The 27,099-nt window shown below is 38.0% G+C and overlaps 1 protein-coding gene across 11 annotated transcripts in view; it reads right to left on the minus strand.

The window, feature by feature from the left end:
* ROBO2 (roundabout guidance receptor 2) overlaps positions 1-26,813 on the minus strand; it is a 604,834-nt gene extending 578,021 nt beyond the window's left edge. For all 11 annotated transcript variants that reach the window (XM_032594777.1, XM_032594772.1, XM_032594775.1 and 8 more), the window contains exon 1: positions 26,038-26,813. In XM_032594777.1, coding sequence (XP_032450668.1) covers positions 26,038-26,098 — 61 coding nt within the window. In that variant the 5' untranslated portion in view covers positions 26,099-26,813. The remainder of the gene's footprint in view (positions 1-26,037) is intronic.
* Between the last annotated feature and the right edge of the window lie 286 nt (positions 26,814-27,099).

Consider the following 27,099-nt stretch of genomic DNA (forward strand, 5'->3'; position numbering starts at 1 on the left):
TTTTCTTGTTCCGAGGAGTTTATCTTGTTGGAACTTTCTTAGATTGAGTGTGGCTTCATAAAGTTGTTTCTCAAATACTTCAGGCCTTCCTGTGATCTAATGTTTTCCCACGGAAGGCAACTTTCATCTTTGAGTAAGATAAATACATACAAAGTATGTCCTAAATCCTCTCCCAAAAGACATTATTCATATCATGCACTCATTTATAAGGACAACTCAACTACTCTAAGTACTCTATTTATCTTTTTGAATTAATGCTGCTTAAAGTATTGTGTTTTATAATAATCACTATTTTGCCTAACCAAGTTCAGTTTCTAAATGTTCTTTTGGTTAACTTGACCTTAATTTTAAACTTGACATTAGAGGGGGAAAATAAGAAATGACATAATAGTTAACACAAATTTACAGAAATAAATTGATTGGGATTGGGTATAATAAAGTTACCCCACTCATTTTGATTAGTTCCTCAGGGTACGAAAATGTACTTTAGTTATATTTTTGTAACACAAGTTACAGTCCAATCCAATTTACGTCATTTCATATGTGGATATACTGAACTTAAATGAGTCCTCCAACTTCTCAAATTCTGTATAACCTTCACATGGAATGGAAATTGAAGGTACTCGGGAGTATTGTGATATGATAACAAGTTAGGAAATCACAATGCATAGGAAAAAAGGTAAATGAGTCCACTATATGTTCTTTTGAAGCATCCATATTTCTATTTTAGATCCATTATGAGACATTCTGTACTTCTAGTCATTTATATGTGCCTCATCAGCAAACTAGTCCCTCCAGAGTTCATAGACTATTATGAAAATTAAAGCCCTTTCATCAATACAATATGCAATTTATTGGTCCAATAATAAAACCAGGTGAATAAACTTTATGTAGAGACTCCTACTATCAAGGCCATCCTTTTCAACATTAAATGCTCTATGTTACAGAATGATGGATTCCAGATGCAAAAAGATTTGATTTTAGTGGGAAGAGGTGGTGCTCCTTGAACAGAAAAGAAAATCTTTAAAAAACATTAAACTATAAAAGTAGGTTATAGAAACATACAAGGGTGAGTTCCAGGTGAGTAAGTTTGGCGTGCTATTTCTTAAAAAAGAATGAATGCCTCTCTAGTTATTCCTGTACCATAACTCCAAATTTAACATGTAGGCACTTAATTATCAGGGCTCCTATGTCATTATTGACACATTACACTTTAGGAAAATATATGTAAGACACACATATATATTGATGAAATTTTGTAGAGTTAGACTCCCCTCAACAACTGGTTGCAATGATGTTATGGCACCGTGCCCATATGCTTTCAAACGTTAGCTAGGATATTGCTCCACAGCATGTCAGTAACATAAAACTGACAAACTAAAACCAATTAGAAACTCTAGGAATTGGCCTCCTTCACCTCACTGTCCATCTCAACTTATTTCTTACTTTTGTATTACGGAGATACTGGCTCTATTCTATTTCTGTCTATCACTATCTCACACCAGGAACAAAAAAAATATGAGGAATTCTAAAGACCAGGGGGAAAGGAGCCAGCACGGTTTTACAGTAAGCAGAGAATCTCACTTGTACAATCATCCCTGGACCATTATCCTCAGGCTACGTAGCTTATTAATCCTTAAGTTTGTACGGAGGACATATTTACTTTGAAGAGTCATTGTCCAGGCTTCCTTCTCTCCATGTCATACTTCCTTCTTCTACTGTAAGGAATCAAGATCCTTCACTTCGACAGGAACTTTTACTCTGGAACATATGTGGGGACACACGGCATAAAAACTGTCTATAAAGAACAACTTAATTATTCAACATTAATAGAGCTCTACTCTGTGCAATTCAGCAGATATAAAATGGACCAAGAGGTAAACATGTGCCTTCCTGTATACTGACAGAAAGTAGAGACACCACTTGGAACGCTTTGTGATTTGTTCTTGATTTTGAAGACACTGTATTTTCTATCCAAATGGAACTATTTGAAGTTTTCAATGGAAAGCATGTATACAGTAGTTGGTGTTATACTTTTAAATTACTTGCAAATCTAGGGGTGCCTGGGTGGCCCAGCTCAGGTCATGGTCACACAGTTCGTGAGTTCGAGCCCCGTGTCTGGCTCTGTGCTGACAGCTCAGAGCCTGGAGCCTGCTTCGGATTCTGTGTCTCCCTCTCTGTCTGCCACTCCCCCCACTCACACTCTGTCTCTCTCTCTCTCTCTCTCTCTCTCTCAAAAATAAATAAACATTAAAAAAAATTTAAATTACTTGCAAATCTAAAGCTGAGTTCAAATTTATACAAGCTCAAACAAGTAGAAAGAGAAGAAACCACACGTAGCCAAGAACCACCAAAGTCTTCAAGAACATCTACAGAAGATCAGCAAAGAAGGGCATGAAGAAAAATCATTCCTGTATAGTCTGAAAGATTATTAAGGCAAATGTACTTGAAGGTGTCTTATTTTTGATTCACTTTTTCAAAATCCCAATTTAAACTTAAACCCTTAGAAATATCTGCTCTTGTACTTTCTCTTTACTTTGTTCCCCTATACCCAGTCCAATACTGTCCAATCTACCTCCACTACCATTTCAGAATCAGTCTCTCTCCATCCACATCTAGTGGTTTTCTGTTTGTTTATTCCCTCACTATTTTATCCCTACAGGACTTTCTCTGCCTTTGGTCTTTTCATCTTTAATAACACCTTGATAGAGGTCACATCTTGTATTTTTGAATAACATTAACCCACTTTAAAATTTCTAGATGGAGTTTTTTTGCCTTCCTTCCATGACTGAGCCTTTCTCAGGAAACCTTCAACTCCATTTCCAAGAGGAATATTCTCTCTATCCCTATACCTCAATTAGAAACACCACATCGCTGAGAATTGGAGGGAGGTTAGCAAAGAACCCTGATGTTTCTCCACCCCATGTTTACAACTAGATATCACCCACATCCAAGTCAAACTGGAGAATGACCTGAAGACTGGTAGAACAAACCCCACAACTTAATATAGAGAAGAAGCTGCATCTGAAAGGTTAGGAAAGACAGAAGGGCAGGGGGAGGCTGCTAGCAGGAGGGAGGGAGCTGATTATGTATGGAGGGTGGAGAGACAGACCCTCATACCAGGGAGCTACACAGGGAAGATTAATACCCATAATGTTCGGCTTTCAAATCAAGAGGGGCTGAATTCCATGAGTTTGTATAACTAGTGGGCCTTGGATTCTGGAGCTTTAAAAGTCAGCTGAATCAGCACGGGGCTAGCTAGGAGAGTGAATGATACTTGGGTCACAGCCCTTAAAGGGCCAGCATCCTGTGCAGAGAGGCATCATAAAAACAGCAGTTTATACTACACCTGGGGGCAACAGGAGGCAAATCTGTTCATGCTGATTTGGGAACATGTTGAGGGACTTCTCTAAAAATGAGAGAGCTGGCAGGTGCCATTTTCCTTCCCCCCTCCATCATAAACACAGATCCATCTGTGGGAGGTGGGGCTACACAGACACTTGCTGTCTCACCTGCTAGCAGTGTTCTAAGCCCATGAGCTCTGAGGACTCTCCCACTCCAACCCTGCTAACCTTGGCCATCGACTCAGGTTATATTTTGTTAATGCACATGCCTATTCTGCCAAGGGGTACACAGCTGCCACCATGAACCACACCTAGCCACCCCAGTGTGCCTACTTATGCCTAGCCATCACCACATGTCACACCCAGCCCCAGATATATCATGCCCCCAGCCATCCTGGGTCATAGCCCCCAGCCATCACAGTATTTCAGGGTACCCAAAATAGAACTAGTGGCCCAGCACAAATTTTACTAACATCCTTACTGGTTCTCAAGTTCCCCATCAGGCATGCCTCCTCAGAGCTGGCCTGCCTGGGTGCCACTAACACCACAAAGAGCAAGCACAGCCCACAATAGGCAGAGTCGGTTCAGGTGACTGCACTGAAAGGAGAAGTGACTCAGACACAACAGCAGGGCATAAACAATATACATAAAATACTCTCCTGAAATGCCAGGTTCTGAAAACTGGAGACACTGAACTGCAAGGCACTCCAGGACCTCTTCTTCATAAAGTTCCTACTTTCAAGAACAGGATACATAGCTACTTTCCTTAACACACAGAAAGAGACACAGAAAAGCAGACAAAATGAGAAGATAGATGAATTAATCCCAAATGAAGGAGCAGGACAGGGCTATGGCCAGAGATCTAAGTGAAACAGATAGAAGTAACATGCCTAATAGATAATTTAAAGCAATGATCATAAGCATACTCACTGGACTTGAGAAAAGAGTGGAAGACATGAGACCCTTAACACAGAGATAAGGAATAACATAGCAGTAATAAAAGGCTCAATAAACAAAATGAGAAATATGCTTGATAGAATAAACAGCAAGATGAAAGAAGCAGAGGAATGAATTAGTGACCTAGAAGACAGAGTAATGGAAACTACTCAAGCTGAACAAAAGAGAGAAGAATTATGCAAAACAAGAATAGACTTAGGGAACCCAGTGACTTCATCAAAAGTAATAATATTGGTATTATAGGAGTCCCAGAAGAAGAAGAGGGAGAAAAGGGGGCAGAAAATTTATATCAAGAAATAATAGCTGAAAACTTCCCTAATCTGGGGGAGGAAACAGATATTCAGATCCAGGAGGCACAGAGAACTCTCATCAAAATCAACAAAAGTAGACCCACACCAAGACATATTGTAATTAAATTGACAAAATATAATGATAAAGAAAAATTTTTGAAAGCAGCAATACAAAAGAAGTCAGTAACTTACAAGGGAAAACTCATCAGGCTAGCAGGATATTTTCAACAGAAACTTTGCAAGCCAGAAGGTAATGACATGATATATACAAAATGCTGAATGGGAGAAAATCTGCATCTAAGAATACTCCACCCAGCAAGGCTCTTATTCAGAAAAAAAAAAGAGAGAGAGATAGAGTTTCTTAGACAAACAAAAACTAAGGATATCATGACCACTAAACCAGCCCTGCAAGAAATATTTAAGCAGACTCTTTGAGTGGAAAGGAGAGATGAAAATGATAATATAAAGGTAAAAAACACAAAAGCAGTAAAGATTAATATTTCTATAAAAAATCAGTCAAGGAACTCATAAAAATGATATAAAATATTATAATATATATCTAACATGTAGAAAGGAGAGGAGAAAAGAATGGGCTCAAACTTAAACTACCATCAACTTAATATGGACTGCATATTGGGGTGCCTGGGTGGCTCAGTCAGTTAAGTGTCCGACTTCGGCTCAGGTCATGATCTCACGGTTTGTGAGTTCGAGCCCCACATCAGGCTCTGTGCTGATGGCTTGGAGCCTGGAGCCTGCTTTGGATTCTGTGTCTCCCTCTCTCTCTGCCCAGCCCCTGCTTGTGCTCTGTCTCTCTCTCTCTCTCTCTCTCAAGAATAAATAAAACACTAAAAAAAAAAATTAAAAAAAAAATAGACTGCATATGTCAAAAACTACAAATAAATATGCAAAGAATAAGAGAAAGAAATCTAAATATATCACTGAAGAAAATCAGCAAGCATGAAAAAGATTAAGATGAGAAAGGTTCAGAGCATATCTTCAGAAACAACCACAAAACAAGTTATTAAATGGCAATACATATCTATCAATAATTACTTTGAATGTAAATGGACTGACTACTCCAGTCAAAAGACACAGGATGACAGAATGGATAAAAAAAAGTAAGACCCATCTATATGCTGTCTACAAGAGATTCATTTTACATCTAAAGACACCTAGAGATTGAAAGTGAGGGGATGGAGAAATATCTATCATGAAAAAGAATGTTTGAGAAAAGGAATGTTAAAAGAAAGCCAGAGTAAGGGGTACCTGGCTGCCCCAGTTGATAGAACATGCAACTCTTGATCTTTGGGTCATGATTTCAAGCCCCAAATGGAACTAACTTCTAAAAAAAGAGAAAAAAGAAGAAGAAAGAAAAAGAAAATAATAGAAAGAAAGCCAGCATAACAATACTTATATCAGACAAAATCAACTTTAAACCAAAGACTATAACAAGAGACAAAGAAGGGCACTATATAATAATAAGGGGACAATCCAACAAGAAGATATAACAATTATAAACGTTTATGTAACAAAATACATGACACAGTTAATAACAAACCTAAAGGAGCTAATCAATAATAATACAGAATAGAAAACTTTAACACCCCACTTACATCAATGGACAGATCATCTAAACAGAAAACCAACAAGGAAAAAATGGCTTTGAGTGACACTGGAATAGATGGATTTTACAGATATATTTAGAACATTCCATTCTAAAACATCAGAATACACATTCTTTTCAAGTGCACATGGGACATTCTCCAGAATAGGTCACATATTAGCCCATAAAACAAGGCTCAACAAATTCAAGAAGATCAAAGTCATACCATGCATCTTTTCTGACTACAGCACTATTAAACTAGAAATCAACCACAAGAAAAAATATGGAAAGACCACAAATACATGGAGATTAAATAGCATGCTACTAAACTCTGAATGGGTTGACCAAGAAATAAAAGAAGAAATTTAAAAAATACATGGAAAGAAATGAAAATGAAAACACAATAGTCCAAAACCTTTGGGATACAGCAAAAGCAGTTCTAAGATGGACGTTTACAGCAATGCAGGCCTACCTCAAGAAGCAAGAACAATCTCAAGTAAACAACCTAACCCAACCTAATCTGAAGGAGCTAGGAAAAGAACAACAAAGCCTAAAGTCAGCAGAAGGAAGGAAATAATAAAAATTAGAGCAGAAATAAATAATATAACAACTAAATAACACAATATAACAGATTAATGAAATTAGGAGATGGTTCTTTGAAAATATCAATAAAATTGATAAACCTCTAGCCATATTTATCAAGAAAAAAAGAGAAAGCACTCAAGTTAATAAAATCACAAATGAGAGAGAAGAAATAACAACCAAGACCACAGAAATACAATTATAAGGGAAAATTATGAAAAGCTATATGCCAACAAATTGGACAACCTAGAAGAAATGGATAAATTCCCAGAAATGTATAAACTACCAAAACTGAAATAAGAAGAAACAGAAAACTTAAACAGATTGGTGACCACCAAGGAAGTTGAATCAGTAATCAAAAATCTCCTAACAACAAGAGTCCAGGACCAGAAGGCTTTCCAGGGGAATTCTACAAAACGTTAAAAAAAGACTTAATATCTATTCTTCTTACACTATTCCAAAAAAATAGGAAAGGAAGGAAAACTTCCAAATTCATTCTATGAGACCATCGTTATTCTGATACCAATACCTGATAAAGACATGACTTAAAAAGAGAACTACAGGCCAATATCCCTGATGAACATAGATGTGAAAATCCCCAATAAAATGCTAGCAAACTGAATCCAACAACACATCAAAAAAATCATTCACCATGATCAGGTGGGATTTATTCCTGGGTCACAAGGTTGGTTCGATATTCACAAATCAATCAACATGATACACCACATCAATAAGGGAAAGGGGATGAACCATATGATCATTTCAGTAGACATAGAAGAACATTTGACAAAGTATAACATCCATTCATGGTAAAAATCCTTAACAAAGTAGATTTAGTGGAAACATAACTCAACATAATAAAGGCCATTTATGAAAAGCCCACAGCGAACATCATCCTCAATGGGGAAAAACTGACAGCTTTTCCCCTAAGGTCAGGAATAAGACAAGGATGTCCACTCTCACCACTTTATTCAATATAGTACTGCAAGTCATAGCCACAGCAATCAGACAACAAAAACAAATAAATGGCAAACAAATCAGTAAGGAAGGGGTAAACCTTCACTATTTGCAGATGACATGAGCTATATATAGAAAAACAAAAGACTCTACCAAAAAACTTCTAGAAGTGATAAAGAAATTCAGTAAAGTCGCAAGACAGAAAATCAATGTACGGAAATCTGTTGCATTCCTATACACCAATAACGAAGCAGCAGAAAGAGAAATTAAGAAAGCAATCCCATTTACAATTACATGAAAAACAATAAGATAGCTAGGAATAAACCTAAGCAAAGTGGTGAAAGAGCTGCACTCTAACATAAAACGCTAGAAGCAGAAATTAAAGATGACACAAAAAAATGGAAAGACATTCCGTGCTCTTGGCTTGGATAAACAAATATTGTTAAAATGTCTATGCTTCCCCCAAACAATCTACACATTTAATTCAACCCTTACCAAAATACCATCAGCATTTTTCACAGAGCTAGAACAAACAACTCTAAAATTTGTATGGAACCACAAAAGACCCTGAATAGCCAAAATAATCTTGAAAAAGAGAAGCAAGTCTGGAGGTATCACAAGTCCGGACTTCAAGTTATATTACAAAGTATAATGATCAAATAAATAATAGTAAATAATGAGACCATGAGAAAAAACACAAAGAAGAATCCCAACCCATGTAGTCAAACTTAGGTATTATTTTCTACTCCTGTTATTTTTGCAACTCTCTACAGAACAAAGACTATAACTTTTTTCACATTTCTCTTCAACTGTACAGCCCCAAAGGGTGCATGTCTAATGAGACCTCACTTTTCTTGAAAGTAATAAAAGAATTATGTTCTGGATCCTGTTTAACCAATGAGTCTGATTACAATTCTTGTCTATTTACATAGTGGACTCATATTGTGTACTACCTTTCTCTTGAAATGAAATGCAACTTTGTAGTAATCATCTCCTATAATTCAAGAATAATTTTAAATATGAGTATTTTTCATCTAAACTTAACTCATTGCTTCCAAATTTTTTGTGACTCAGTCATGAAAGTAGTTGGTAAAATATTTTAAACATGGTTACATTTTTGCCAATCTTTTCCTTCAATATTTAAAAAAAGGTTTAATGGGATCCATTTTTATCATAGGCCAGGATATACAGAGTAAACAAGTACATCCTTCTCTAGTCTTAAGAGGACAGGAATTTTCCAAAAGAAATAGGTCTCTGTACTCACTGCTGCTTCTATTCTACCAAAATCCCTCTCACACTCTCATGGTCTAGCAATGACGTGCAAAATGAGAGAAGTATTTCAACTGCACTTAAGCCACATTCATTGAAAGAAGATCTCCCAAGTTAGTGGTGCAACACTCCCTAAATGGGCACTAGAATCTCTTGACCTTTAAACTGGGGCACAAAACTCCTAATTTGAATCACATTCTCTCTGCCCCCACTCCCATATTTATCCCCTGGGCCCTTCCAGTTTTATTGGTTTGCTGGCTTCTCCCTCTACTTATATATCTAGATTTCTGATTATTTCCCTGAAGAATTCGTTTACGTTCATATACCAAATGAAGCGTTAGTTCTTACTCTGTTAAGAATTTTTGCAAATCATTTCTATGCTCATGGGTCGGGGTGTTAGGGAGAGTTAGGATCCAATAGCTTTCTAATGTTGGTTTTATAATTTCTTTTTATCATCTTGTTCTCAATTTTATATCACTAATAACAATGTTCAATCGGACCTCACTTGAAGCTGATCTCTAGACATCACCCACCAAATCGTTACATTTTCATCTCTGATTGCCCTTGGGTATTACCACCTCTTAACAAGGTATTTCACTTTCATAGAGTGAAAAACAGGTTGCAGGAAGCACCGTGCAGAGCTTTTTAAATGTTGTTTGTTCTCATATTCAGACTACAATAAAGGCTTTTCAATGAACATGAGTACATATAAAAGGACCGGTCTAGGCTGCTACATCAAAAATAAATTGAAAATGTAAAGTGAACAGCAGAATGAAAATAATTGTAAAAGAACACTAAGGGTTTGCCTACTTTATTATCTAAATATTACCAGTCGTGATGACATGATAATCACACTAAAAATAGTATGAAAGCAAGCATCACCTTGCATTTTCTAGTTGCCAAACACAGGCCATCAATTGGAAGCTTTTCTATTGATGCGTCTCAGATGATTAACAGGTTCCTAAACCTCAGACAATTTTATTTGAACTATGCCATGTATCCAATGTAATCAAAAGATACAGAGAAGAGAGATCATAATGATAACATCTCAAGTCCCTTATGCTAAACTAGCCTATAGATATCAACATACATATATACATAAATAACAACTTCTTTGTAAATTACACAGTCTCTTACACTCAAGTGCTCATGGGAAACTAGCACCTGCCACCCTTAACACTTTCTCATTAGATGCTTCTCTAAAATCTCAAGAGTACTGTAATTAGTTTCTTTATCAAACAAACAAAAATGTGATTTGGGTGCTGTGAAAGAGATCAGCTTAGACAACATTTTGAATATAACATCTAACATCACCTTTTTAGTTTGATGATCATCACAAACATTGCCAAAATATAAGAACAGTTAATTGATTTTTTTTATAAGTGTTCACTTGGGATATTTTCACCATTTCAATTGTATCGTAACAGTTCATGAAACACTATTAAAAAAAAAGACTATTTCAGGTATTGAAAATTTAGCAACTTCTTTGTCTAAAGCTTTGACAATGTAGAAGATCTAATTTGCAAAGGAGCCAAAGTACTATGAAGACCTTTCTTGTCTGCCTTTTCCCCCCCATTAAAAACAGAAGGTATTAATCACCCGATTTCAAAGGCAGCTGACTGATGCTATTCACTGAGTAGGGCATTCTCACTAATGTGGCTCCATGAATAACTCTCAAGGCTTTTATTATTGCTCTGAGTGGACTCTTAGCAGCACAGCCTCCCTTTAGCAACCCTCATCCCCTCAGGCTCCAAAAGGATTACAGATAGCGGCTGAAAGAAAGCATCATTGGTAAAAACAAAAGTTTTTAAAGGGAAAAAAAATGGGAGTAAAGTGGACATATTGGAGACAAGTCATGATTCATGGCCTATACTGTGTTCTGCCTCCCTTTCTCTTACTCAATACACTCTTTAGTTTTACTGCGGGATAAGAGGAGACCAGCCCACTGCACTTCTCCTAGCAACCAATATCAGTCAGCAAAGAAGGCATGTCATCTGCTCAAAGGGAAAACGGAAGAATTTGGGGTCATACAAAGCCAGACACATGTTCTTTTGCATTTGATCCCAAATTGATTATCAAAAAGGATTCAGTAAATGCTAAATAATTCTGTTTTATGTGAATGTTAACAATCCATAGAACTAAATATCAACTTGTCCACTTGCTATATAGTAGAGTTTCAAATGCTGGTCCAATTCATTCGATTCAAATGTTCCATTTTTCACTTTTCCAACATCCCCCCCCCCCACCAGCCTCTTATCCTTCAGAGATTGCCCCTCCCAGGTACATCCTTGTACCTCCTGGACTAGTTCTAATGCAAAGATTATGTGTAAACTCCTACAAGCACTCCATGTTCAGAACACTTAAATTGAATCCTAAGACAGACTATAAAAGCAAGTGCCTGGTTGTCTTTCTGTGCAAGCCATGTTTAGCTGCTGCTTAGAAAGATAAAAACCACTTTCTGAAAAGAAAAGTTAAACAAACTCGGAATTTAAACCTAACACAATGAGACACATTTACTGGGAGCCTCAAAAATCTGGAGAGAGTTTCATAAGATCCAACTGGTGAACATCACAGGTGTTACAGTTTAACTGAAAAGTACAACAATAATTCATAGCCTGGAAAATGTTCTTCTTAAAATAAAAGTTGTCTGTTGGATTGTGAGTAGAGGGCAGGCATCAAAAAACTCAAGTTTATTCATATCTTACAGCCATGTGTGTATGGGGCAGAGGGATAAGAAGTATCTTTGCCCACAATCTGTACCCACATGTTATACATATTTTTCTCATTCTTTTTTCCTTCATTTTGTATTACAAGTTGACATTACCCAGCCTTTTGAATCACATAGGTGGATTGAAACACTTAAAAACATACTTAGCTACAAAATCACCTACATGTTTTCAAGATGGTGAGTGAGGAGCTCCCCAGTTAAATCTGTTAGCACTTCTTCTCTGGTGAAATTATTAAACAGTACTTGTGAGGAGAAAAGGAAGCTGAAAAATCAACTGAGTGATTGCTGAAGATTTGTGAGTACAGGGTGCAGGTACCATGAAAATATGGTAACTTGTGAGACTATCACTGCAGTGAAAAAAGTAGCTCTGAGGCCATCAAATTCATGTTCTAACTCTTCACAGTCCATTTTTCATAAAAAAAAGTGCTGTGGAATGTTCAGTTATCTGGCATTTTCTTTTCAAAGGTTACATCCTTCTTACTGAGTTTCTCTTCCAATAGACGATCCAGTTGGGGAGGGGTTCACATAATTGGCATTTGTGTGATGGCTTCCTGTTGTAGTTTCTGCCATGCAATGATTTTTTTTTTAATGTTTATTTTTGAGAGAGAAAGAGAGTGAGTGGGGGAGGGGCAGAATGAGAGAGAGGGAGAGGGAGACACAGAATCCAAAGCAGGGGCCAGGTTCTGAGCTGTCAGCATAGAGCACAATTCAGGACTCGAACTCACCGACCTCGAGATCATAACCTGAGCTGAAGTCAAATGCTCAACCGACTGAGCCACGTAGGTGCCCTTCAAAGATATTTTAGAATACACAAGCTGTTTGTATATTAAGGAGGGAAAGGTGAAAAGTCTTCTGTAGTTCAAAGGATCAACAATAAGATTGGTTGTCAATAACTACACTGTTATTTGACAATACATTAAAGTTCACTTTAAAATAAAGATACAGACACATCTTGGAATGGCTATTGCTAGGTTCATCCTTAATGTTACCCTGAAATTCATATTCCATAATTATCAGATTCACTTAAATGTTTAGTTTCACTATGTTTTAGCATTTGCTAGTATTTGGAAATAAATATTATAAAACTTTAAAATGTGTCATAACCTTGATTTATGCAATGTATAAACCTTTTCTTTATAAAGAAAATTTCTTCATTTAATTTTTTGGAAAATCAGAAGTTTCCCTTTTTTGACCATACTTTTGAACATTTTTTTTAAAGTTTATTTTGAGAGAGAGAGAGAGAGAGAATGCACATAAGTGGGGGAGGGTCAGAGAGGAGACACAGAATCCAGAGTAGGCTCAGCAACATCAGTGCAGAGCCCGATACGGGGCTCAAACTCACTACCCGTGACATCATGACCTGAGCAGAGATCAAGAGCCTGACGCTTAACCAACTGTGCTACCCAGGAGCCCCATGAACATTTTAATTGTCTGTAACTATTGCACAGGTTTTAGACTTTTATTTATTTTTCTTTTTTTAAGTTTATTTTATTTATTTTGAGAGAGAGAGAGAAAGCACACGGGAGGAGCAGAGAGAGAGGAAGAGAGAGGGGATCCCAAGCAGGCTCCGTACTGTCAGCATAGAGCCCGATGTGGGGCTCAAACTCACGAACACTGAGATCATGACCTGAGCCGAAATCAAGAATCAGCCGTTTAACCAACCGAGCCACCCAAGTGCCTCTAGACAAATCTTTCAAACAAAAAAGTTTTCAAGTGGGTGTTCCTTGTTTAAACTTGAAAAGAGATAAAATGAAATAGTTGAGTTCTATTCCATGTTCTCCAACTTATTTCCAAAAAGGCTTGGGACCAAGAGCTAGGGGAAAATATCCCACATCAATCCTTAAGATGGAAGTTAAAAAGTGGCTATTAACTCAGTTAGTCTCCTGAGCTAAAACTGCTGGGTTGCATATGGTTCTAGTTACAGTGGCCATAAGCTAAGTACACTGGCTTAAGACTATTGTTGTCTCAGTGTTATTATTTTTAATTCAATTTATTCATAAAGAAACCATACATCCCACTGGTCATTAATGGATAAAAGCGGATGCAAATCATAAGACTGGTGAATTTTGCCTATCATCCATATTCACGTCATTAAGCCCACACCAAAATACAGGGTTATACCCTAGGCGGATTGAACAATAAACTCATTACACCCAAAGACAGATATATATGGTTTTAGATAATTTCTTTCCAGCCTAAATTTTCTCCTCAATTGTAGTCAAACATAAGCATAAACAATAAGACATTAAACTAAATTACTTACAATAATAGAATTTAAGGCTAAGTGGATGCTGGAGATTACACAGTCAGGTCTCATCTTTTTTTAAAGTAAGTATCTAGGGGCACCCAGGTGCTTCAGTCAGTTAAGCACCCGACTTTGGCTCAGGTCATGATCTCACAGTTCATGAGTTCAAGCCCCTCGTCAGGCTCAGTGCTGACAGCTCCAAGCCTGGAGCCTGCTTCAGACTCTGTGTCTCCCCCACCCCCTCTCTCTCTCTTCCCTTCCCCTGCTCATGCTCTGGATCTCTCTCTCTCTCTTTCTCTCTCTCTCTCTCTCTCTCAAAAATAAACATTTAAAAAAATGTAAAGATCTAAAGTCATACAATTAATTAGTAGGAAAGCAAAAGCTGCAGTTCAGAGCTTCTGACCACCTAAAGTGTGTGCCTTCCACGAGAGTGATGATATCATTTTACTCAGGTTATCCATTTTGATTTACACAACCACTCAATGTGGGAATCTAATTAATGGATAATTGTCAAAATTATTAGAGTCACTGTCTATACTAAATGAGAGAAAGATAAGTAGGCTATTTAGAAAAAATATGAGTGCAGACTGTTAATTTTTACAAAGGATTTTCGATACCAGAAGTGTTTACTTAGAACCAAATAAGTTTGTCTTACGCAATATTGATCTTCACGGTACTCTATATTAAAAGCACCAAGTAAACAATATTCTGGATAAAATGTAAATCAGTCAGCATGAACCAAAATGCAGGTTTATATGAGCATGCTCTACTTGTTAACAAATTGCTATTTACAGTAGGCCTCTCTTGTTGATTCCTTCCATTCATAATGCCACTCACTTGGGAATCCCTCCGTAATCAGCATATGATGCAATGGTAACACACCTGTCTGGCATGTTTGGCACAGTTGCATAGGCGTGGCCACAGATGATTCCCCTTAAGAGGCAATAAAAGTCCTTAATCAGTCACCCGAAGACTCATACTTGAAAGATGACATGAAAATTATCATGAAATGCATCTCATATGCAGCCCATAATCAGCCTGATAGCCAAAGTCCTCTTAAAATTGCTTATAGTCCACACTAGAAAAGGAATAATGGGGGCGCCTGGGTGGCGCAGTCGGTTAAGCGTCCGACTTCAGCCAGGTCACGATCTCGCGGTCCGTGAGTTCGAGCCCCACGTCAGGCTCTGGGCTGATGGCTCAGATCCTGGAGCCTGTTTCCGATTCTGTGTCTCCCTCTCTCTCTGCCCCTCCCCCGTTCACGCTCTGTCTCTCTCTGTCCCAAAAATAAATAAACGTTGAAAAAAAAAAATTAAAAAAAAAAAAAAAGAAAAGGAATAATGATATAATAAGAATAACAATAAATAACACTTAGAGGCGCCTAGGTGGCTCAGTCGGTTAAGCGACTGACTCTTAATTTTGGCTCAGGTCATGATCCCGGGGTTATGGGATCAAGCCTCACATTAGGTTCCCTACTAAGCATGGAGACTACTTAGGATTCTCTCTTCTCTCTCTCTCTCTCTCTCTCTCTCTCTCTCGCGCGCGCGCGCGCTCCTTCTGCCCCTCTTCTGTGTACACACTCTCTCTTTCTCTAATATTAAAAAAATTAAAAAAATAAATAAAATAATAATAAAAAACCCCACTTAAATGGTGTTTGTTATGTACCAGGCACTCTTCAGAACATTTTATATATAATTTCTATATATATAACATATATACATATATATATATATACATGTGTTTTCATGTATATATGTTCATATATAAACATACATACATATATATATATATAAATACATTTATTCCTCACATTGATTGTATAAAATATATATTATCACCCTGTCTGTTTTATAGATAAGGACACTGAGGCATAAAAACTTTAAATTATTTACTCAAACTCACTCAACAGTGTTTGTTGACTGACTCTCTTTCGATAATCATCTTCCACTTTGTCCCTTATGGACAACCCATGTTACAATTCAACTAGATGTCTTGCCTTTCCCTTAGCACACCTTCGCATCTCCATACCATTCCTCCTGTTATTCCTTTTGCTTTAATGTAATGTCCAATCTTTCTGCCTATTAAGACCCCACTCTTCCTCTAAGTGACCCATTTGATCTTGACTTCTCTCAGATTGCACCAGCTGGAAATCAACTATTCCTTCCCTGAGTTCCCACACTATGCTGTATATACCTTCAACCACTTACCAGCCACTACTTTTGCTTTTGTGACTGGAACATGAGTTATCTTGTCTTGCATTGGGGGATCTTGCTGAAGGTGGGAACTATTTAACAGGTCATTATGTTCCTCACAGAGCCCACAACAAGTTGCCTTGTTTACAAATGGATGCTCTATAAACATGTGCTAAATCAAATAAATCACCTCAATGTATCAAGCTAATTGTCCTGTTGACATGCTCACAAAACAGCTGGCCATTTCATTTTTATTTTTTTTATGTTTATTTATTTTAGAGAGAGAGAGAGGGAGTGAGTGCGAGTGGGGAAGGGAATATCGTGAGAGAGAGAGAGAGAGAGAGAGAGAGAGAATCTGAAGCAGGCTCCAGACTCTGAGCTGTCAGCACAAAGCCAGACATGGGGCTCAAACCCACAAGCCGTGAGATCATGACCTGAGCTGAAGTTGGACGCTTAACTGACTGAGCCATCCAGGCGCCCCAACAACTAGCCATTTCAGTAACAAGAGTCTGGAATTCTTGTTGAAGAGTTCCAGGGCTGAGAAGTTGGAAACTGTCTCTCCAGAGAAGCATGATACATAGAAATAAAGCATCTCTCAACTATAGTTTCAGTTCTACCATTAAGTAGCAAAGGGATCTGTGACAGAACACATAAAATCTCTGAGCTTCAGTTCTACAGGTGTCCAACCAATGACAGAGTTGTACTGCATAAGTGCAAAACTTCCAGCTCTGACTTGCAATCATTCCATGACTTATATTTAGTATTACTGAAGTCTCTGCTGAAAATGAAAAGTTCAATTTGGGTTAATTTCAATTTGTAAAACTTTATGGAGTGATTGGAGAAGACTTAGAAGACAATCACTGAGGAGATTAGAAATGAGCACAGATGGAAATTTAAGGTGTATTATTATAATATTAAAACTATTTCACTATAAGACACCATATCCAACTCATAAAAGCCATCCAATGTTTGCTTTCCAAGGTGAATTAAGAGAATATATTTACCCTATATATTGTTAGTAGGAATGTAAAATGGTACAGTTGTTTTGGAAACCAGTCTTGCAGTTCCTCAAAATGTTAAACATTAGAGTTCCCGTGTGACCCATCAAATCCACTCCAGGTACACACTAAAGAGAAATGAAAATACATGTGCACACAAAGATTACTACACAAGTGTTCACAGCAGTAATATTTACAATAGTCAAAAAGTAGAAATGACCTAAATGTCCATGAATTAACAATTCAAAGGAAAAATGATATGGAATACTACTCTGCAATAAAAAGGAATGAAGTATTGATATATGCTACAACATGGATGAACCTTGAAAACATCAGACTCAGGGAAAGAAGCTGGTCATGAAAGACCTGATATTATATGGTTCTATCACATGAAATGTCAAGAATAGACAGATCTATAGAGACAGAAGCAGACAAGTGGCCTCCTAGGACTGTCAGAGAACTGGTGGATGAGGAAATAGGATATAGGGTTTCCTTTTTTATGGATGACAAATAAGGTCTAAAATTAGATTATAATGATGGTTATATAATTCTGTAAATATGCTAAAAACCACTGAGTTGTATATTTTATATAGGTGAATTGCATAATCTATGAGTTACATTTCAATAAGCTGTTGGGAGAAAAAATATTTAATTAGCAAAATTTAGGGATGTCTATGTTGGCCCTTATCTTATTATTATTTCTTTTTTCGTAAATTTTCCAGTTAAGAATCCTTTGAATTTTTTTCTCTAAATCAAAATTAGGTCTATAAAGAGGTTCTACCTACCAAATTCCTGAATATATTTCAATTTAATATCAATAATGATAAATAGGGCCCTGAACATAATGATTGCAATAGCAGACAGAGTAGAACAACACCCATTATGGGTATTGTTTAATCTTCTTCTTTTTCAATTATTAGTGAGCCACATATTTGGAGACTAATTTTAGAAGTAATCCAGGTATAAAAAAAATTTAAAAAAATTAAAAAAAAGAAGTAATCCAGGTAATTCTATCTCTAAATATTCACTTTTCTTTTGCTAGTGCATACATGGAAATCTGCCCTAAATGAACAGAGAAGTCTCAATTTCTAAACTAGATATCATCATATAAGTCAACACTCCTTAATGGGGAGAAAATGTGTATGCTCTTATTAAGTAACCTAAATCATTTAAAGGAGTTCCCTGTCTATACACATAACATTCAACAGTGTGCTAAAAAACAGCGGTGTTGGGGCACCTGGGCAGCTCAGTTGGTTGAGTATCTGACTCTTGATTTTAGCTCAGGTCATGATCCCAGGGTTTTGAGATCAAACCCTGCAGCAGAAGCCTGCCTAAGATTCTTATTCTCTCTCTCCCTCCCTCTCTCTCTCTCTCTCCCTCCCTCTCTCTCTCTCTCCCTCTGCCCCTCGTCCCCACTCACTCTCTCTATATATAAATAATAATAAAATAGGGGCACCTGGGTGGCTCAGTTAGTTAAGCATCAGACTTTGTCTCAGGTCATGATCTCATGGTTCACGAGTTCGAGGCCCTCATCAGGCTCTGTGCTGACAGCTCAGAGCCTGGAGACTGCTTCAGATTCTTTGGCTCCATCTCTCCACGCTTCTCTCTCTTTCTCTTTCTCTCTCTCTCTCAAAAATAAATAACCATTAAAATAATAAAATAAATAAAATAAAGATTAAAAAATCACAGCAGTATTAGTGTGGGCTTTGGGGGGAGAGTGACCGTGAAAACTACCACTACAGAAAATATTCTTGGTTAGATAGAAGGTCAAATCTTTATCTTCTGCCGGGTGAAAAGAGAATATTGAATCACCAGAAATAATGACGTCACTTGTGTCAAAATACTCATGCTTGATAACTCTCTTTCTGTCTCTCACTAGACACACATGCACAGGTGCCCACACACAGACTCCAAAATAAATAAATAAACCTTGTTCAAATGGTAAATGTTTCATGTGTTGAGGAGGGCATGAAAATAAACATCTCAAAAGACTCTATAAGCACATTTTCATTTATTCAACAAATATTTGAATATCTCGTATGTGTCATCCAGTGCTCCAGGCACTGGAGGAACATTATTAAACATGACAGACAAAACTAAGTGTCTGCCCTAGAAGCTCAAAGAGTCAGACGATAAATAAACATTTCTGACTACCTATTGTTGGGAGAAAATTCTCCATGTGCAAGATTTCTGCACATCTTGCTAGCAGAGCCACTAATACTTTTATTAAAAACTATCTTTTCAAGTATACTTAGATACCAAATAGTCTTCTAAATTTGAGATGGACTCTCTTTTTTTTTTAATTTTTTTTAACGTTTATTTATTTTGAGACAGAGAGAGACAGAGCATGAACGGGGGAGGGGCAGAGAGAGAGGGAGACAAAGAACCAGAAGTAGGCTCCAGGCTCTGAGCCATCAGCCCAGAGCCCGACACAGGGCTGGAGCCCAGGGAACGTGAGATCGTGACCTGAGCTGAAGTCGGACGCTTAACCGACTGAGCCACCCAGGCGCCCCTGAGATGGACTCTCTTAAGAGCAGAAGGCAGATATGCTTATTATCCAATATAGTCAAGACAATATCTTCCTCTGAGGCAAAGGTTAGGCAGTGTGCTTATTGTCTGTTATAAACTATCTGGGTTCCCAAGATCAGGGTCCCTCAACTGTAAGGCTAACCCACTATGTGTGCGTAATCTCTCTGGGCCCCGCTATACCGCTTCCAAGGCATTTCAGGGGCAAGGTAAATCGAAACAAACATAACATCATGCTACTCGCTATGGCATGACTAATGAACTCCATCACCTCTGACCCAGAAGTCTCATTTCTTCCCCCAGCATTCATGACGTTGTGGCAGCCTAACTTCTTAGCTTGCGGGTAGGGTAGGTGTCAGTCCCTTTATCATTGTTTATACACACACACACACACACACACACACACTTCCAGGAGGTAATAAGTGCTATGAAAAAAATTAAGACAGGTAAAGGAGGAAGCTCGATAGTCTTTTAAGGGAAGTAATTTTAGATAGGAATGCCCATATTTCTGAAGAGATGTTATTGGATAGGGACTTATTAGATCAATTGAAAGATTTACCCACGCAAAAATCCATGGAAGTATATTTCTGTTAGAAGAAAGAATGAATGCAAAAGCCCTGAGTCAGAAACAGAACATTAAAAAGTTTTAAATACAGGTGGGGAGTGTGTGAGCAGATGAGGGCAGAGAGGCAGAGAGGGGCCTGAATAGTCTTGTAAACCATTGTGAAGAGTTGTGAGTAGAAGCCATTACATGGTTCTAGGCAAGGAGCTGCCATTACATGCTTTTAAAAGGTCCCTTTGTCTAGTGTGGAAAACTAATTTGCATGGGGCTAAGGTGTGGGGAACAGAGGAACAAGAATGGGAGGTGGAAAATCATTTATCAAACTATTGCAATAGTCCAGTTTTTGACCGGGATGGTAGTGGTTAAAGTAGTAAGAAATGTTTAGTATCTAATTATTTGAAAATGCATCAAAACAATATAATGGATGGGATGGTGGATGGATTAAATAGGTGATGGGTACTAAGCAGTGCACTTGTGATGAGCACAGGGTAATATATGGAAGTGGTGAATTACTGTATTGTACACTTGAAACTAATGTAACACTGTATGTTAACTAAATGGAGTTAAAATATAAACTTTAAAATATATATAATGGATGCTTAGAATAGATGAATGGATAAGTTTGTGGTAATCAAGTCCAGTAAAATAATGCTAGAATCTAGGAGAATGTTCACTATAGACTTCTTTCAGCTTTGCTGTATATTTGAAAATGCTTAAATGTTGTGGGAAAATCACAAACATACATAAAATCATTGGTATCAGGATATATTTCAAAGGGTTTACTAGCAAGTTGGATGTGGACTATGAGGATAAGTCAAGAATGACTTCTAGTTTTCGGTCATGAAAATCTCTATGAATAGTGATGCCATTAACTCAGCTGGAAATGAGAAGCAGATTGTATCATCAGCTTGAGTCTGATTTTTTTTTTAATTGAGATATAATTGACATATAACATGATATTAGTTTTAGGTGTACAACATAATGATTTGACATCTGTGTATTTTGCAAAATGATGACCACAGTAAGTCCACTTACCATCTAAGTGTGACATATGCTTATTAGATATCAAGCAAAAATGTCAAGTAGTCAGCTGGATATGTCAAACACTGTTCCAGGCACTATATTCCTTCACACAATGATTGCAGCAATTTGAGAAGTATCAGCATTAAGATGGATTTCAAACCCATGTGACTAGGGACACCTGGGTGGTTAAGTCAGTTAAATGTCTGACTTTTGATTTCAGCCCAGGTCATGATCTCATGGTTCATGAGTTGGAGCCACACATCAGGCTCTGCACTGACAGTGTGAGGCCAGCTTGAGACTCCCTCCCTCCCTCTCTCTCTCACTGCTCCTCCCTCCACCCATGTGCGCACGGACACGCTAGCTTGCTCTCTTTCTCTCTCTCAAAATGAATAAACTTAAAAAAAAAATGAAACCCACATGATTAGATAAAACTTCTTAAGAATGAGGTGCAAATGGACAAGAAAACACTAACTACTGAGGCCTAGGTTATCCCAACACAGTTTTGAATTAGAAATAGGTATCGGGTGAATATACCATACTTTAGATAGCATATTAGGTCTCTGTTATGGTATTACATATACGGAAACATTGAAAAAGTTGATGGGAATTTCCCTTTGAAAGACTTTATGTAAGTATTCATTCATGCTTTATTCAATAATTTAAAGAAAGAAAAAAATCTATATTAATATTAATGTATTGATAGGTTGATAGGTCTATACTGGGATACACTATAAGAAACATAACATATTTTCCTTTAAAAATAAATCTGTAAAATGGCAGTCTGTAAATTTCCATTGTCTGAACACAGATCAGTAGACTTCCATTTGTCTAACTGGAGAAAGACTGGTTCTATGCAAAATAAGTTTGCATAAAGGTATAGAGTATTGCAAAAGAAAAGTGTTGGTCAAGACCCCAATTGGATATATCCAAAAGTAAAACACTATTAATATATCTACTTTAAAGGCAGACTTTTCTAAATTGTCATTCAAGAAACATATCTTCTTCACTCTTCAAATGTAAATGTTTCTCTAATTCTTTCCACCTGGTCCAAAAAAAAAGGGGGGGGGGAGAAAGAAAGGAAGGAAGGAAGGAAGGGAGGGAGGAGAAAGAAGAAGTGGAAGAAGAAGAGGAGGGTCAAGACAAGTAGTTGAAGAGGGGAAGAAGAGAAATAAATAAAAGGAGATCTTTTCACTAAAACCCTTCAAAAACCAAATCATACATTGGAGGTAACTGTACCTCCTACAGACTGCAGGAACTACTAAAGCAGATATTACTAGACACACACATTCCACATAACTAAGTTCCTCTCATTACAGTATATGTATCCCAATATGTGTACAATGTGCTTACAAACCAATATTTTTATTGTCAAAGATGCTATTTTATAGAAGCTGCTCAAGGATGAGATGACCAGAATTATTATTATTATTTTGTATAATCATGGCTTTTTTTTTCTTTTAAGATACTCTGTTTTGATGTTCTAAGAAATCTTTTTGGTTTAAGGTCCACAGGTTGCCTAGAATCAAAGGTTATTCAAACAAAGCCAATTCAAAGTGATATCACTACATAGTTGTAAGAACAAATTTCAGGTTATTTATAGGCAGTTTAAGTTCTGAAGTGGACTACATATTGCTATGATAATGTGCCCATTACTAAAAGAAACACTTTAGCAAAATGTATGAGATTATGCATCTACACTCTGCATGCACATTATCTTTTTCTCCCCAAATATCATGTGTGCCATTTTCATTTAAGAATATAAGATAAGAACATTAAGAATTAAAGATAAGAACATTATTCTTATTTTGAAAACATCTTTTCACAACGGTAAAATTACTGAATTGACACAATGCACGGGCGATGGATGTAATTAAAAAGCGTTGTGGTAATTTATGTCTGTTCCCTGTAAATGACTATAAAACCATACTCTCACTTAAAAATAAAGAAAATCTGGAGAACAAAAGCTAAACGTGATACATATTCTCCTATGGAACAGTAAAGAAAAATATGCATGCCATTCATTATTCTGTATCAAATAAGAAAACCTTCATTTACAACCCAAATAGAAAAGTTTGTCTGTAGCTCTCAACTAACTTAATGTTTATTCTCTATGGATTCCTACAGACACAGGATACTGAAAAATCATAAATAATATTAGCACATATCTTCTATGAGGAGGCAAAACTCTAACATTTTTCACATACTATAAAAATGCACATATAAATAACCTACCAAGCAAATTTCAATGCAAATCTATGTATCATTTGTCACTGAATAAAATTAATTTCTGTGTCTAGCACGAGGATAGTCAGTATATCTTTGAAATGGTACAAGCTTCTCTAAATTTGAAATTCATGGGGAGAATAAGCACACACTTCTAAGAAGGATAATAAGTAAATAGAAATCATAGAATCCTGGAAGAGAAAGAGCTTAGAGATCTTACAAACCAACCCACTCATTATATATGTGAGCACTCAGTCCCAGTGTGTTGAAATAGCCTAGAGGGCAGTGTTGTCTACATCCCAAATTTTCAACACTCCCCATGGAGAAGCTGTCATCATTCTGGAGTAAACCAAAGACAATCCAATGTCAAATGTATGCTCTATGTACTCATTCAGTAAGTGTCCACAGTTTCCTTTGCTTCTGGAGTAGTAGATGTTAAATATAAAAACTAGTTTCACAAACAAACAAACAAACAAACAAACAAAAACAAACCAAAAATTACCATTCCTTTTCAACTTCTCAACACTACACATATTTCACTACATTGCCATGAATTTTGCTGCATAATTGTGGCCTAGACATAAATTTTCCCCTTACTCTATAATATTAAATCAGAACAAAGGTCCTAGGCGTGTCTCTGGGACATGAGGGAGGGGTGAGGAAGGGGGAGAAGGAAGAGAAGAAGGGAGGCAGGATGGGAGGGAGGGAGGGAAGGAAGGAGAGAAACGATGTCTTGCTACTGCTGTTCCAGCAAGCTGGTTAATTGCATTTGTTTCATATATCTCCAAACACCCTGGTACATTAATTACATTCTGTAACACCAAGCTCTTCTGATTCCCTCTGTCACTTCCACTGAGCAATTTAATTGTATTCCTCTTAGCTACACACTAATTCCAAAAGAGAAAAAAACAACTTGGTGATGATTCTATAGTCTAACATATAGTTTATGCATGCATTTCTGGTATTGAAATATGTAAATTCATGGTTTATGAGGACATATTATCCAAAAAGTTATATCAAAGTCTTCGTATCAGGATAATCCAACACACTTGGGAGAAATACGTAAACCTTTTGGTTAGGTCAACCTAAATGTATCGTAAAGGTAAATGTATTGAAAAAGAAAATGCATGGTGAATGATCAGGTAGGACTATAGATATTGTCACAGTGTGATTCATAATGATTAATTCCTAAACATCTACTACTTAGAAGGAAAAAAGAAAAAGCAGTGTGCCCACATGAATGCCTTGCCTACTATCGCTGGGGGCAAAAGTACTCATGTAGTCCATGATTGAAAACAGCCACTTGACAGTAGGTAAACTCATCTGTACTGCCTCATGTTTATAGAAAGCCTTCCTGTTTTGAGTCTGATACGCTGGGTTCTGTGCAGCAGCAGCTGCCTGGAACAAAGTTAGCTCCCACAGGCGGGCAAAAATAGGCAGTGTCCCAAATAATGAATTCGTCCACAATGCAAATGCTGGAGGAAAGTTTATGTAGCAACAAGCTACTATGATGGCTCAAATATCTGGACCAATTCACAGATTCTTTACAAGTACAATTATTGCAAATCTAAAGTACTACAATCCACATTTAAAAAAAAAAAGCCACGCTCCTGTCTTCTCTTTACACATATCCTTTCTATCAATTTAAAAACTGAAGACCCTAGAAGGTTAATACCAAATGTTCTTTCGACTTCTTATGAACTAACAAAAAAAGCATGTTAATGATTACTTCCACTCATCATTCAAAAGAGCTACAAGAAAGGATTTTGCAATCCTCCCACAAGAAACTGACATCCTGTGAAAATATCCCAGGAAACCATATCTGAACAAAAGACAGGAGAATCAGAGGCAGACTGCTGTCTGCTTGACAGACTGACTCAACCCAGAGGGAGACACCTACAGTACCTGTTTCAGATCCCCATTGTGTTTGCCACTGGGGACTGAGCTGAGTGTTCTGTGCCCACAGCCAGCCCCGAGCTTATGTTTCCCCCCTTCCTGGAGCCTCGCCCAGTCTTACTTTTGACAGTTTTCTCCCTGTGATCTAAATTCTTGATTCTGATTTCACACTAGAAGAGCACTCACCAGCAATAAGTGATACACATCGATCCCTGAGATACCCTGCCTCAAATTCCTAACCCACTGAACCTTCATTCAAGTGTCTATTACTATTTTTCTTTACTTAAATTTCTAAGCCAAAGTTCAGATACAAGAACAAACACCAAATAGCAATAGGCACAAGAGTATTCCAGAGATTTACTGTAATATTCCTTTTTCTAACAAAACTAAGAGCCCATTATTTATTATGCAACTCCCCCATTAATTAAGCAAATTGCAATAGTAACAACAATAGGTGACTACTAACGCCTTCCACTTGCAGCAGTTGAGAAACAAAGACTTAAAATCTCTGCCCCCCAAAAGTCCCGGTGCCTGACCAAAAGGGACTAATAGACACAATGTCATTTTATTGATGGCCCACAACTCATTCAGAAATAAATGGGCTTTCTGGGGGGTGGGAGGAGGATAAAAGTATTTTTAACTTACCATCAACCCGAACATATAAAAATCCACAGAGCAGTAGTTGTGTAAACATCAGCCGACTCATTTTGACATATTAAAAAGGATCCAGATTGTTTTAAGAAACCAATCCCAGAGAGCAAAAGTACAAAAATAAGTATCAAAAAAAGAGGTAGGTCCAAAGTTTAGACTTTCCTAGATGCTAATTAAAGTCAAGAAGAGCAAATCGCAAGATCAGAAGGGGTTAGCGGAGAGGTCTCGAATGGGGCACATTTAGCTCCATCCAAATTAACAGAGGGCACTCCAAAGGCTGCTGTATTTCCACACTCTGGCTTCCTAAATTCCCACAAATTCAGCCCAGCCGGAGGGATTATTCAAGTGTGTCTAACCCTCTGTCCTCAGGCTCCATTGCCTTCCAAAGCCAAGTTCTTTCTTCAGCAGTCAAGAAGATGAAGAGGGAGGAAAAAGACCTAATTCCTAGAAAGTGTTCCACAAACTTGCCAGCGCGCTGCCGAAACACCATTGGCCTGCCTACTGGTTTTCCTTGCCCGGTCTCCTTCTCGGTAGCCGCTCCACGTCCAGAGTTTTTTCACTTAACTTCCATAGTAAGGATGTGTCAAAGCAACACTTTGCAGGCGGGCCGACTTGGCGGGCCTCTCCCTCGCAGCCTCGCTGCCTCCCTCCACCACTCCCGCTTCAGAAAGAGGCAAAGGGAAATCAGGGCGACTCGGATGGAGAATCCGAACTCCTACGTGGTGGGGCTGCAAGGGAGGGAGGGAACGAGGGGCAGGGCTGAGGCAGCGGCCACCCTCGCGGTGCCGCCTGAGAGTGACGGTGAACCGCGGCCGCGGGCGACCGCCGAGCGGGGCGAGCGAGCCCAAAGCCCGGGAGCGGGCGCGAAAGGGAGCGCGCAGTCCAGCCGCCCGCCCCGGTGCAGCCGTCAGTCCCTCCGCTGCAGCCGCCGCCGCCGCCGCCGCTGCTCCCGCGGCCCCGCAGCAGAGCGTCCGCCTCCTCCAGCAGCTGCCGAGGGTGGAAGGACTTAGAGGAGGGAAGGCGAGGAGGCGGGAGGGGTGGGGAGGAACGAAAGCT

Source organism: Lynx canadensis, chromosome C2 (genome assembly GCF_007474595.2).
Source record: "Lynx canadensis isolate LIC74 chromosome C2, mLynCan4.pri.v2, whole genome shotgun sequence".
NCBI classification, from domain to species: domain Eukaryota; kingdom Metazoa; phylum Chordata; class Mammalia; order Carnivora; family Felidae; genus Lynx; species Lynx canadensis.